The sequence below is a fragment of the Delphinus delphis genome, chromosome 5, assembly GCF_949987515.2.
Source record: "Delphinus delphis chromosome 5, mDelDel1.2, whole genome shotgun sequence".
In the NCBI taxonomy this organism is placed as follows: domain Eukaryota; kingdom Metazoa; phylum Chordata; class Mammalia; order Artiodactyla; family Delphinidae; genus Delphinus; species Delphinus delphis.
In genome coordinates, this window is record NC_082687.1 from 41,008,581 (window position 1) to 41,022,098 (window position 13,518).

The 13,518-nt window shown below is 43.8% G+C and overlaps 1 protein-coding gene across 1 annotated transcript in view; it reads left to right on the top strand.

The window, feature by feature from the left end:
• The window catches only part of SCD5 (stearoyl-CoA desaturase 5), a 157,280-nt gene that overhangs the window by 73,729 nt on the left and 70,033 nt on the right, over window positions 1-13,518 (top strand). Inside the window, exon 2 of the mRNA XM_060011670.1 lies at window positions 11,178-11,308. Within this exon, the coding sequence (XP_059867653.1) occupies window positions 11,178-11,308 (131 nt within the window). The remainder of the gene's footprint in view (window positions 1-11,177; window positions 11,309-13,518) is intronic.

The window sequence follows — 13,518 nt, forward strand, 5'->3', positions numbered from 1 at the left end:
TTTCCTCTGAAGACCCTGCTTCCTGGTCTCCCAGCCTCAGTCTGAAAATCTTTGCCTAGTGGTAAGAATAATGGTGTTTTCAGTAATGTTTATTAAGATATTACTCTTTGCTAAAACCTTATATATATATTTTCATTTATCTCATGATAACCTTTTGAGATAGTCTTTTGTTTGTTTGTGTGTTTCATAGATAAGAAAACTAAGACTAAGAAAGAGTAAGATGGTATTGCCCCCCACCAGCTAGGAAAAGATAGACAGGCGACTGACCTGTGAATTCACTGATTTACCTGTGCACCTCCTCACTCCTCTGTGTAAGAAGCCAGTGTTCTCTGTGAGCTGTTCCAGCGAGCTCTGATTCCCACGCCTAATAAATGATCACCCCCCCCACCCCCCAGAAGCTTTGTGTCATTTGAGGGAGAGAAAGAGGTTTTGAACAAGGAAGTAAGAAGGCATCGAGGGAGCTGGAAGCCACACTGGAAAGATTCCAGTCTGAACTAGTTTATGCTCTGGAATAGTTATCTCTCAGGGGCTTGCTTTGGTGTAGTACTGAAGAAATATTGATAGATCATAAAATAATAAAATAACTTTGATTTTTGTTTGTTTGTTGCATTTTTAGTAAAACGTTAAATGATCGACAGCTCCAAATATAGCTCTTCTCATACGTGTGGCCACTTTCATTAGATGCCAACTATTTTTAGAAGTGGACTGGACGCAGAGCAGTGTTAGTCTTTGACATTTTCTTAAGAACAAAAAGAATAAACTCTTCCACTCCCTTCCCTTAACCATTCAGTTGTCAACACCATTATGTAATGATTACGGACTCCTAAGGTTCTGTTTAACAAATTCTTATTCCTATCAAGGGACCCTTTTTTCTTTAATCAGACCTCTTCTCTCACCAAGGTGTGAAGGTGCCTCAATGCACAGATGGTCTTCAGCCATAGTTCTTTTATTTATTTTTATTTTTTAATGCCTTTATTGGAGTATAATTGCTTTACAATGGTGTGTTAGTTTCTGCTGTATAACAAAGTGAATCAGCTGTACATATACATATATCCCCATATCTCCTCCCTCTTGTGTCTCCCTCCCACCCTCCCTATCCCACCCCTCTAGGTGGTCACAAAGCACCGAGCTGATCTCCCTGTGCTATGCGGCTGCTTCCCACTAGCTATCTATTTTACGTTTGGTAGCGTATATATGTCCATGCCACTCCCGGCTTACCCTATCCCCTCCCTGTGTCCTCAGTCTACATCTGCATCTTTATTCCTGTCCTGCCCCTAGGTTCTTCAGAACCATTTTTTTTTCTTTAGATTCCATATATATGTGTTAGCATACGGTATTTGTTTTTCTCTTACTGACTTACTTCACTCTGTATGACAGTCTCTAGGTCCATCCACCTCACTACAAATAACTCAATTTCGTTTCTTTTTATTGCTGAATAATATTCCATTGTATATATGTGCCACATCTTCTTTATCCATTCAGTCTGTCGATGGACATTTAGATTGCTTCCAAGTCCTGGATATTGTAAATAGAGCTGCAATGAACATTAGCGTTTATTTCTACATGAAATAAACTTTTTTACTCTGTGCCTGAGGAAAGAAAGAAAGCAGGAAGAGAATGTAGGAAGAGCAAGCATAGGCTGCGGGTAGGGAGATGAGACTTCCATCCTGGGCTTCTGTCACTAAAAATCCTTTTGCTTGCATCACAAGCCAAGAGGAGAAGCTAGGTTTCCTTGGTCCTAAATGAGTCTCTGCAGGAATTGGCCAGTGTCTTGCAACTCAAAGTGTGGTCCCTGGGATAGCTGCAGTGGCATTACCTGGGAGCTTGAAGGACATGTAGAATCTCTGGCCCTACCCAGACCTACTGGATTAGTATCTGCAATTTAATAAAATCCCTAGGTGATTTATAGGCACATTAGTTTAAGAAGCACTGTCCTTGTCCATCACTCCCATACTTGGCTGTATAACTGAATCACCTGGGGTTACAAACCCCTGCCTCATCAGTATAAGGTTCTAGAAGATGTGTATAGATTTTAAAGCTCCTCAAGTAATTCTGATGCAGCTAGCCCAGCCCCAGAAGGAGCCCATTGGTACAGCCTATAGTGGCCAGCCTCCTAGGGCACAGAGCAGCATGAGAAGGGAGAGTATGTGTCTGCAGGGGCTCATGGAGACTATCTAGCGCAAGTGATCATTTCAGCCCACTAGAATCCATCTAACACAACACTTTCTGTTATTCTAAATTTGATCATGTAACATTCTTTAGTGGTACCCTCTTGTCCTCAAGATCAAATATCTCTTTTTAGTATCACATATATGCCTTTCTGGTCAGGCCTCTGCCTGGTTTTTGCATTTCATTTCACCCCACACCCCCTCCCAGGAGTCAGACCCAAACACTTGGCAGTGCTCCTCCCAGGAACCTTCACACCTCCATGCCTTTGCTCACACATCACCTCTACCTGGAATGCCAGTCCCTCCTTCAGGGACTCCTGTAGCACCTCTGTCTCTCTTTCATTGTGTTCATCACCCACATAATGATTTGCTTAATATCCATCTAGAGACTGCCCACAAGGAAAGGGACCACATCTGTCTTGTTTGGACCTGGATAGGAGCAGTTTTGATTGGGTTGGGGATGAAAGAAGGGCAAAATCCTAATTGAATGGGCTTAAGAGAAAATGGGAAGTGAAGACCTGTTATCCACAATTAAGAGACAATCCATTCAATGAATTATGTGTGAAGGGAAGCAGAGAAATGGAATAGGATCTAGATAGGGAAAGGGCGTCAAGAGAGGTTTTTTAATTTTGTTTTTTGAAATGAGAAAAATAACAGCTTGGCTATAGGCCACAGGAATAATATGGAGGGAGGATATTGATGATGCAGAGAGAAGGGAAATGGCAGAGCAATTGGGTAGGATGGAGGGGATACGATGCACAAGGAAGGGCCAGCCTTAAAGGGCACGTGGACTGGCCATCTGTAGGAATGCAGGAATGGCAGGGTGCACAGGCTCGGATGCTGGAGGGTGGCTAGAGGTGGTAGGGCCTGAGGAGGTTCTGCTATTCTCAAACAGAAGCAAAGTTATCAGACGGGGAGGGGGAAGGAGATTTTGGGAGGTGAGGTGATTGGAGCAGGTATGAAATAGACATCTAGGAGAGAGGGAGAACATATGGACCAGGGGAAAGTACTATGATTTCTGGGTAATACTAAAGCCCAGTTAAGGTTAAAGGTTCATGAATTTTAAAGTGAAACCAATCAGCATGGTTGCATATTTTTCTCCAGCTAAGTTAGTTTCACAGGTACCAGCTGAGAATACGTGGAAGGACATACATGATCCCTGCCCTCCTGGACATTATGTTTTAGATGGGAAGATGGCATTAGATGAACAATTCCGTATTTCATTACAAAGTGATGATTGCCATGTTGGAAAACACAGAGGGCCAGAGAGCATCTAACAGGGATTCCTGGTCTAGCCTGAGTGCCTGAAGTGAGACCTGTGGATACAGAATGAGGTCGTTTAAAAGACCCGAATTCTTCCTTGGTTTTTTGTTTGAATTATAGATACTGCGGTGCAACAGCAGAGTGGTAACATGCTATGCTATAATTTTATGGTTGTTAGTGATCTGCTGTGGCTTTCATTCTAATTGTCATATATGCTGTAAATCAACCCGGAAAAGTAGGATTTGCCCAGGACTTCAGAACAGTCTAAGTGGACCTGACTGAAGGCAGGAAGGATGCTTGAAGAAAACAGGCAGTACCTGTAAAATGCATGAAATATATCTTCGCCCTCCTGTTCCATTCCCTTTCCATTGAATCTTCCTAGAAGATGTGGGCACTTCCAGAATGGAGCACCTATCTTCCTGCAGCCCATGTGCAGCACAGCAGAAGGGGGCAGAGTGGAAGGGGGTGGGGATTGCAAAGAGGGGCTGTTGGTTATTGCTACGTATGATAGAATTACTAAGACAACATTGTAAGTCAACTCTACTTCAATTAAAAATAAAAAGATAGAATTTAGCAGGTTTTAATAGTAAAAAGAAACCCTTTGCTTCTAAGCCCACAGTTTTCAAGAGCCTGAAAATGTTCTGATTTCGAGTGAAGTGTTGAAATAGCACCTAGGAGGAAATGGCCTCGGAATCTCGAACTTTGTAAACCCAAACCTTTAACGGGAGGACATAAGGTCTAATTGCAATCCTTTGTAACACCATCTCATGAGAGGGCCTTGCCCTGTGGCTGCAGTCCCTTGTCAGTCCTTCTTTCTCACATCTGGTGGGTCAGCTAAACACTCAGACCCTGGACCAACAACATCAGCAAACCTGCAAACTTGTTAGAAACAAATCTCGTGGGTCTCTCCCCAGACCTACTGAATCTCTGGGAGTAGGGCCCAGCATCTGCATTTTAACAAGGTCCCCTGGCACTTTAAAGTTCAGGAATCAATGACTTAAAATATTATTGCTCTTTCTTCCGACTTCTTTGTTTTCAGCTTGTTTATGATATGATATGCTATGCTTTGCTGAGCTATGATATATGATATGATATATGAGATGTGAGTTACTCCTACAGCTCCCCCATGAAACCAGAGAGATGTGAGGAAGCAAGGCCAGTGAAGTCACACCAGATTTCAAGAAGAACGTTCCCAAGAAACCAGAGCAGGATTCTCTACCTCGGCACTGTTGACTTTTTGGTAGTGGTACCTTTTTGTTGTAGGCAGCATCTGGGCATTGCAGGGTGCTCAGCAGCATCCCTGGCCTCCACCCACTAGAAGGGTGCCAGTAGCACCCTTCATGTTTTGCATTGTGACAACTAATGATTGTCTTGGAGACTTTGCTAAATGTCCCAGGAAGGGGAGCAGGCAAAATTGCCCACCTGCTTGAGAACCTCCGGCTTAGAGTAATGAAAAGCGTGGGAGTCTTCACAGGGGGTTAGCTGGGAAAGGGATAGTTTACCCTTGGGCGTAACCAGGCATAACCAGGGCAAGAACATATGCTAATGCTGCTTGTCAGGCCTGGCTAACATTTTATGTGCATTACTTCTTTCTATCCTTACAACAAGCCCATAGGGCAGGTACTATTTTCCCCCCTTTATGGATGAAAAAAACAAGGTTTAGAGATTAAGTCACACTGATAAGTGATACATCAGGGATTCAATCCCAGGTTCATCTTAACCATTATGACATAAGGCCCATCATTTACTTATATGTATCTCTGTATCTCTATGTGTATCTGTCTATCCATCTATGGCTCTGTCTGTCTTTCTCCATTTATCTGCCAAATCTCAGAAGGACTGGAGAAGAGAAACAGTCATTTGTTGGCCAGAGCCCAAGTGTGACTTTGAAAACACTGAAGCTGGCGGGAAAGGCAGATATCTAAGTGCGTTGTCTTCTCCCACACAGGCTCCACCCCACCCCCCATGTGGCCCTGTCCCCAGGAGCCTTGGCCCTCTGCGTCCTTCCTCCGCCTCGCCTCTTCCCTTTCCTCGGTTGAAGACAGGTCCGCACATGTTTTGTGCTTCGTGTCCTCCTGTTGGAGCCCCCCTGCACGCCTGCCCGCCAGCCCGGGGCTTGGATATCAAAGACGACTCTGTGGAGGGCCTGGCGAGCAGCTCGCACTATCAAAGGGAGCCGCCAGGAGAAGAGTGCAAACGGCCCGAGTTCACACAAAAGGGCAAGCGGGTCTCTCCTGATCCGGAGGTGCTTAGCATTTACGAAGCCCCGTGGGAGTCAGCTCGGGGCGGGGGGGGGGGGGGGCGGGGGGTGTGTTGGAGGGAGCACAATACACTCTGGATCTGGGTTTCTCCATTTGTAAATTCAGGGGATGGGACCAGATGGTCTCTAAGGGAGGATGTACCTTATAGGGCAGCGGTTTCTCAGGCCCGGTAGTGCATCAGAATCACCTGTGGAGAGAGGTGCCCGCTCTACCGGCCCTCATTTCTGACTCACTGGGCCCCATGGGCCTCGCGGCTGTTAAAGATGCCAGATGACTGCAATGCGCTGCCAGGGCTGAGGACCACTGCACCGGAGGAGAGGGCTCGGGGCTGCACTGAGCTGGCCTTTGGGCCCCAGCTCTGTCGTTGTGAGATCCAGAGGCATTTACTTAATGGCTCTGGGCTTCAGTTTTGCCCATCTGTAAAATGGGGATTAGGATATCTACCTCATAGGAATAAAACAATAAAATTAGATATATTGGTAAAGTGACGGTCTGTGGCAGGCATGCAGTGAGAGTAGGCTCCCTTCTCCAGCCTCCTTTCTGACACTGTTATGCAGTGTGGTGCATTTTTCTTTTTTTAATTGGACTTTTACTGTGCACTGGTTTAAGAAAGCATGGGAACCAACTTCTTTTTGCACTCTGTTCCCAAATACTGATCTTTTCATTTTATCACTCCCGTAATAGGGATTGCAATGATCTTATGTGTGCAAAGTATTTGAAGGTGAATGAAAGGAGGTTATTTTAAGAAGTATTATACACACTACTATATATAAAATAGAGAAACAGCAAAGACCTACTGTATAGCACAGTGAACTATATTCAGTAGCTTGTAATAATCTATAATGAAAAAGTCTGAAAAAGAATATGTATATATATTCATATATATATATATGAATCACTTTGCTGTACACCAGAAAGTAACACAACATTGTAAATTAACTATATGTCAATTAAAATATTAATAAATAAATAAAATGGTGATAATAACTGTCCCCATCTACCTCATAGGGTGGTTGTGAAGATTAAATAGGTTAATATATGTAAGCATGCCTGATGCAGAGCACATGCTTAATAAGTGTTACCTTATTATCTCAAAGGCCTCTAATTTGTGGAGGGGAAAAAAAGGAAGAAAAATATGAGAAAGGGAAGAGAGGGAAGAGAGAATTTGGAAACAACTCACCTATTTAAAGTGTGCAATTCATTGGTTTTTAGTATATTCGCAGGATTGTGCAACTATCACCAAAATCAATTCCCAAACTTCTTTTTTTTTTTTTCCTGCAGTACATGGGCCTCTCACTGTTGTGGCCTCTCCCGTTGCGGAGCACAGGCTCTTGACGCGCAGGCTCAGCGGCCATGGCTCACGGGCCCAGCCGCTCCGCGGCATGTGCGATCTTCCTGGACTGGGGCACGAACCCGTGTCGCCTGCATCGGCAGGGGGACTCTCAACCACTGCGCCACCAGGGAAGCCCAATTCCCAACCATTTTTAACACTCCCTACCCCCAAACCCTGTACTAGCAGTCATTCCCCACTTCTCCTCCTTGTCCCCAGCCCCATGCAATGTGAATCTACTTTCTGTTCCTGTAGGTGGCAAACTCTTCTTAAACTGGGATTTAAACTGTGCCTTCCTTCCCTCGAGGGAAGTTTCCTACTTAAGTCTTGCATTAGTTACTTACAGCTGCAGAACAAATTACCCCAATATTTAGCAGTTTAAAACAACATGCATTCACTTTCTCATAGTTTTTGTGGAGCAGGGGTCCAGGTACAACTAGGCGGGGTCTTCTGCTTCAGAATCTCTCATAAGGCAGCAAAGTGTTGGCCAGGGCTGTGGTCTTAACTGAAGGCTCAGCTGGGGAAGGAACTACTCCCAAGCTCAACTACACCATTGCTGGCAGGACTCGGTTCCTTGAGGACTGTTGAACTGAGAGCCTCATTTCCTCACTGGCTGGTGGCTGTAGGAAACCGTGAGTTCCTTGCCATCTGGGCCTTCCTGACATGGCAGCTTACTTCACCAGGCCCAAGGGAAGAGAGCATCTGCTAGCAAAACAGAAATCATATCTTTTGTAACCTAATCATGGAACGGATATTCCCTCAATGTTACTATGTTCTTTTGGTTAGAAGCAAGTTACTCAAGGGTAGGAGACTACACAAGGCTGTGAATGCCAGGAGGTGGGGAGTGTTGGGACCATCTTGGAGGCTGTGAACAAAAGCCCTATCCTGCAACTTTCCCATGAGTTCTGTAGGCTACTCAATATCTTTTTCTTTTTTTTTAAATATTTGTTTATTTATTTATTTGGCTGCACTGGGTTTTAGTTGCAGCACGTGGGATCTTCATTGTGGCAAGCAAACTCTTAGTTGCAGCATGTGGGATCTAATTCCCTGACCAGGGATCAAACCTGGGCCCCCTGCATTGGAAGTGTGCAGTCTTAGCCACTGGACCACAAGGGAAGGCCCTACTCAGTATCTTTTTAATACATTTCTTTTTGGCTTCAGATAACTAGAATTGGTGACACTTACTTGCATACAGACCAACATGTTTGTCGCTTACTGTTCTGTAATTTTGTGATTCTGGTTTCTATTGCTTTAGCACCTTTCTCTATGAGGTGAAAGTCACTTGGTGAAGTTATTGGCACTGCTTATTACTCCTTTTTGTTTTTTCTGAAATCATCACTTCTGTGTCTGAGCACTTTAATACCTTAGAGCCAGCTAGCCAGAATTCATCAGAACTTGTTTGGATATTAATTTCCACAAACATCATAGAAGACAGGTTAAGAACGTCTCGTATTAGCCCTGTCAAAATAGGAAAACTGAGTCCTTTTAATGGAACAGGCCATAAAGCCTCACATCCAGCCCAGGGTTTTTGCAGTTTATCCTCATTTGGACTGTGAACAGAAGGTTGCTTTCTTTCCTAGAGATTCTGCAGAATTTTAGTATCAGAAATCCAGTGCATACTGGCTTAAGCAAGAAAAGGGAATTTGTTGGCTCACATCACTAGGAGAAATACTGGGGAGGCCCACAGGATCAAAAGAAGAGCTATAGAACTCCAGGGCCTGCAACCAGTGACTCAATGCAGGCAGTTATCCTTCTAGCTCTTGTGGAGCTAGCTCTGTCCATCATCTTCACGACTTGCTTTCTGGGCCTCATTCTTTACTATTACAATCATGCATTGGTTTGTGACCTTTAGTCTTTAAGCCAGAAGAGAGAAAAGTTGGGTCAGGTGTTTATTCCCAGGACAAGGAAGATGGGATATAATGCTAGGCCAGCCCTGGGTCACACAGCCACATTCATGTTGCCAAAAGAAAGACCATGAAAAACCAATAGCCACTACTGCCCAGTACAGGCTCTGACTCGAGCCCATTGTCAGTGGCCCAGACATGCACAGACCAACCATGTAAATGACCCCTGAAATATTGGAGATCCTAAAAAGGACAAGACAATGCCATAGTCTGTGGTAAGGCCCTGTCTGGGAACCATGGATTGGAGAGATTCCATTTGGCCAATATATTTCATGGAGTCTGGGAATTCATCTTATTATAGCCAAGGTCCAGTGTCTTAGTCCACTGGCAAAGAAAGGCTCACATTGAATTTTTCCATTATAGATTTCACTTGTTCCCTAACTGCTTGACAGTTGGAAAAAAGTTATTAGCAGAGCCATGAAGGCCAGGGATGACATGGAAAATAGCTGTCCATTTCATGGACTCATGACGAAGGTTAAATTACAATAACAAAAAAGGTCAGAGCTTTTTATTTACTGCTACTTTCTGTGATTTATGGGCAGATTGTTGTTATTTGTTTTTAACCTTTCAAAGAAGGAATGATTTTTCAAGTTCATGAAAACCACATGTACTCATACTCATTAATCTTAGTGCCGAGGGTGAGTCTAGTTCTTAGACCATATACATATGGATTGAGATCAAGATTAGTCAGACTTGACTTTTGGAAGATGTAACAGTGTGCTCCCTGTAAATATGTGTATCGACACTGATGTTACCCTAGTAATTCTCCCAAAGAAGTCCTACGGAGGGTTCCCTAAGAACTTGGCCTGGGTACCATTCACAACTGCTCAGGGATGTACTCACAGCTGGTCACTTGGTCTTTGGCACTTCTTTATGGAGGGCCTTGTATGTGCTAAGTGCCAGAAGAAATTGTGTAGGATTGTGTGTAAGCCTGATCCTGCCTACGTATAGCCTGGTTTAGGGCTCTCGCCTCAAGTAAGGAAGCAGCTCACATTTGAATTTAAATTGAGATCCAATATTAAAGGTGTAGGGTGTAGAGAAGTGAAGATAAAACTAACCATTTACCTGGTTGATGTCTCCCTGAGACAAAGGAGAGTACAGAGGGCAGGTACTCTGCTCTTGGTTCAGACAGACTTGGGTTTGGCTCTTAGCAAAGACACTCCCTAACCTTGTGACACTGGGAAATTAGTTAAGTTCTTTAAACCTTTGTTTTCTCAACTGTAAAATGGTCCTAATAATAATACAAACCCTATAAGGGTCGTTTGATGTGTTTTAATAAGATAATCCAAGTAAGACATTTAGCGTTGTGTGGGAACATTGCTTTAAAACCACTAGAGTAGTTGTAATAATCTTAGGAGTTGTGATTTTTTTGGTCCCTTGGGGTCTCCTTCCTACCGCGCACTCAACCTTTCCCAAGTGTCGTATAAAGAGCAAATCAACACCACCACCTAGGGACAACATGGGCAGAGGCTTTAGAACTAGGCTGACCTGGGTTTATATGCAGGATTTAACTCTCAGAGAGCCAGTTCCTCAACTGTAACATGAGATGCTAATACATTTTATAAGGATTAGAGATAATATATTTAAACGTGTGACAGATAATAAGCTCCACTGTAGTTTGGCTCTAAAAAAATTCCCCCCCGGCCATCTTTACCAGCTCAGTCATAGTGATGGTATAAGTGAGGAGCTCTAGAAGACAAATCTCAGCTGTCCTTGGTGTCAGTTTTAGCCTCATTCTTACTGGCCCTGAGCCGGACTTCATTGCTTTAAGTCTGGCTTGAGTTCCTTCAAACCAAGGAAGCCCTGAAAATGGGCACTGAAAACGGGCACTGTTGTTTAGAAGTACACTCTTCATAGAACTCATCCTGCCATGGGTACCAATTAAGAAGTAAGATAGAGAGCTATCTCAGCTCCACCGAGAGTGGATGTGTAAGAATTACAAAGGCACACTAATATGGTTGTGATTTTGTATCCAGACTGGCAAGAAACATTTGCAAATAGAAGATTCCTTTGATATAGAAAAAATGTTCCAAGGTCAAAGTTTCTTGAGGAAAGTTCTCTCCACTTCCACCTGTACTGGAAAGCTACAAATCAATAAAAAGTCTGCATTTCCCCAAGTTACTGATTCTTCACATTGCAGATTCTTCCCCTGATACCATTTCACACAGGTTCCTATTCAGGAGAGAAAAAAGTTGGGGGAAATTTAAAAGCACTGACATCTGCTGACATTCTCCCTGCTTGTGTCTTGCAGCCTACTTCTGCTTCCTCCTGACTGCTCTGGGTGTGACAGCTGGTGCCCATCGCTTGTGGAGCCACAGGTCCTACAAGGCCAAGCTGCCCCTGAGGATATTTCTGGCCGCTGCCAACTCCATGGCTTTCCAGGTGGGGATGGAGGGTCCTTGCTGCCGTAGGGACCTAGAGCAGGTGGCAGTGTGGGAGGAGGCACCCAGTGGGGTGGACATCCTCCATGCCCACTCTAGGCCCAAGCACTCCCTGCCTGTGTCAACTTTTTATCCTTGTAGCTTTAGATACTATAAAATGTTCCTGGGGGCCTTAGAGCACCAAGGCATGCTAAACTACAGAGGAGGTAAGGAAATTCCTCCCTCCAGAGTCCATGCCCTAAACATGACCCGAAACCCTCAACATCTGTCCAGCTCTGATGAGGGCCAAGTTCTGTGCTGAGCATGCTCTATGCATATCACCTTTGATCCTCACAGTAACCCCACAAGCTAGGTGTTATGCATGCCCCCATTTTACAGATGAGGAAACTAAGGCTTAATGAAGTTAAAGAACTTACCTAATTATCTGGCTAAAAATGGTACATCCAGATAGGCAAACGCAGTTCTGACTCCAAAACCACTGCTTCTACAACACGTATTCCTGAAGTTACCCTTTAAGATTGTGGTGAAAAGTCTATTATTCAATGTGGATTTGGAAGACTCAAGATTTAAGTCTTACTCTGATGGTTGCTAGCTGTGACTCACTCATCTCCAGTTTCTTCATCTGTAAAAATAAGAATATGACTTTATTTTCAGAGTTGTTATAAAATCATGATAAAAATGTAAATGTGGTCACAACTGTACTAGGATTGGGCCATATCCTTGAGGAGTGTGCCAGTCCTAGGCCATTTCCCACCACCTTGGGCACTTTCTGAGCTGCTGGAATTTTGGTTTCATCATGAATCTCTGTTTTCCCAATTCCTCATCTGATCCAGGCAGGGTGGGTGAGAACAATTTGTTTTCAAAATTTCTGCCAGTGTTATGAGGGCAGATGATTCAAGTCCTATGTATTTTCACCCATTAGGAAGAAATGGAAATTCCCAAAACTGCTTTAGGGTCCAGGGAAACAGGCGACTCAAGAGCCTCTCTGTGACCCTCAGACGTGCAGGTCAGGTGGTCACCTCTGCAACAGGCCTCCCATCCTTACAAGACAGCCTGACCCTGAGCATTTGTCTAAGTTGCCCTGTGTCTAAGAATTCATTTCCCAATTTTAGGCTTCCCTCCTGTCTGAGCATTCATAAAGCAAAAAGGATCCAGCACAATACATCACTCGGGGATCACAGTTCATATTATGAATATCTACCGGATAATTCAAGCACAGTTGGGAATAGGCACCAGGGTCCTAGGAGGAAGCTGTTTGCACAAAGGAGCAGCTGGCAGATTCTCGTTTTCATGTTCTTTTGTTGGCAATGGGAACTATGCTGCACTTTATTTTGACTTCAACAATCTTAGTTCAGTGTTGTGCTTTATTTATCATAATGATGGATTATGATAAGTTAGAAATTCATTAATTTAGGTCTTAGATGCTATTTAGGACTTAACTCAGTAATTTTCACTTATTTTGTTCAAGCAGTTTATTATTTTTAGCCTTCAAGTACACGCTCATGTAGTTATAAAGCACCTCTATTACCAGAATTTTTTCCGACATATATAACTTGAACTTGAGAACCTAAACCTCTTTTCCAAATGAAACTGTTTGTTTATAACTCAATTTTTGAGAACCTAAGTTTCCTTTACAAAACATCACATAACAGAACATCACACTGTGATTTTAAATTTATTTTGGGGGGAAAGTATATTGTGAAGGAAAGTATCCAGGTCATTGAATAAATTCAGGCCATTTGCTGGATATAGGCTTTTGTGCACATCTTTGTTCCTTCATCTGCAAAAATTGGGAGGAGCTAATAATATTTACCTCAGGGCTTCCCTGGTGGTGCAGTGGCTGGGAGTCCGCCTGCTGATGCAGGGGACGCGGGTTCGTGCCCCGGTCTGGGAGGATCCCACATGCCGCGGAGCGGCTGGGCCCGTGAGGCATGGCTGCTGAGCCTGCGCGTCCGGAGCCTGTGCTCCGCAACGGGAGAGGCCGCAACGGTGAGAGGCCCACATACCACAAAAAAAAAAAAAAAAAAAAATTTACCTCACATGGTTACTGGGAGGATGAAATAATGAATAATACATGCCTAGCTTATAGTGGCACTCAGTGAATATCGTTCCCCTCTTCTTTATGAGATTTGGCATACCACCTCATTCCTTTCTGTATTTTTGTGCCTATCATATAGAAAATACTCAGTGATTGTTAAGTGAATGAATAGT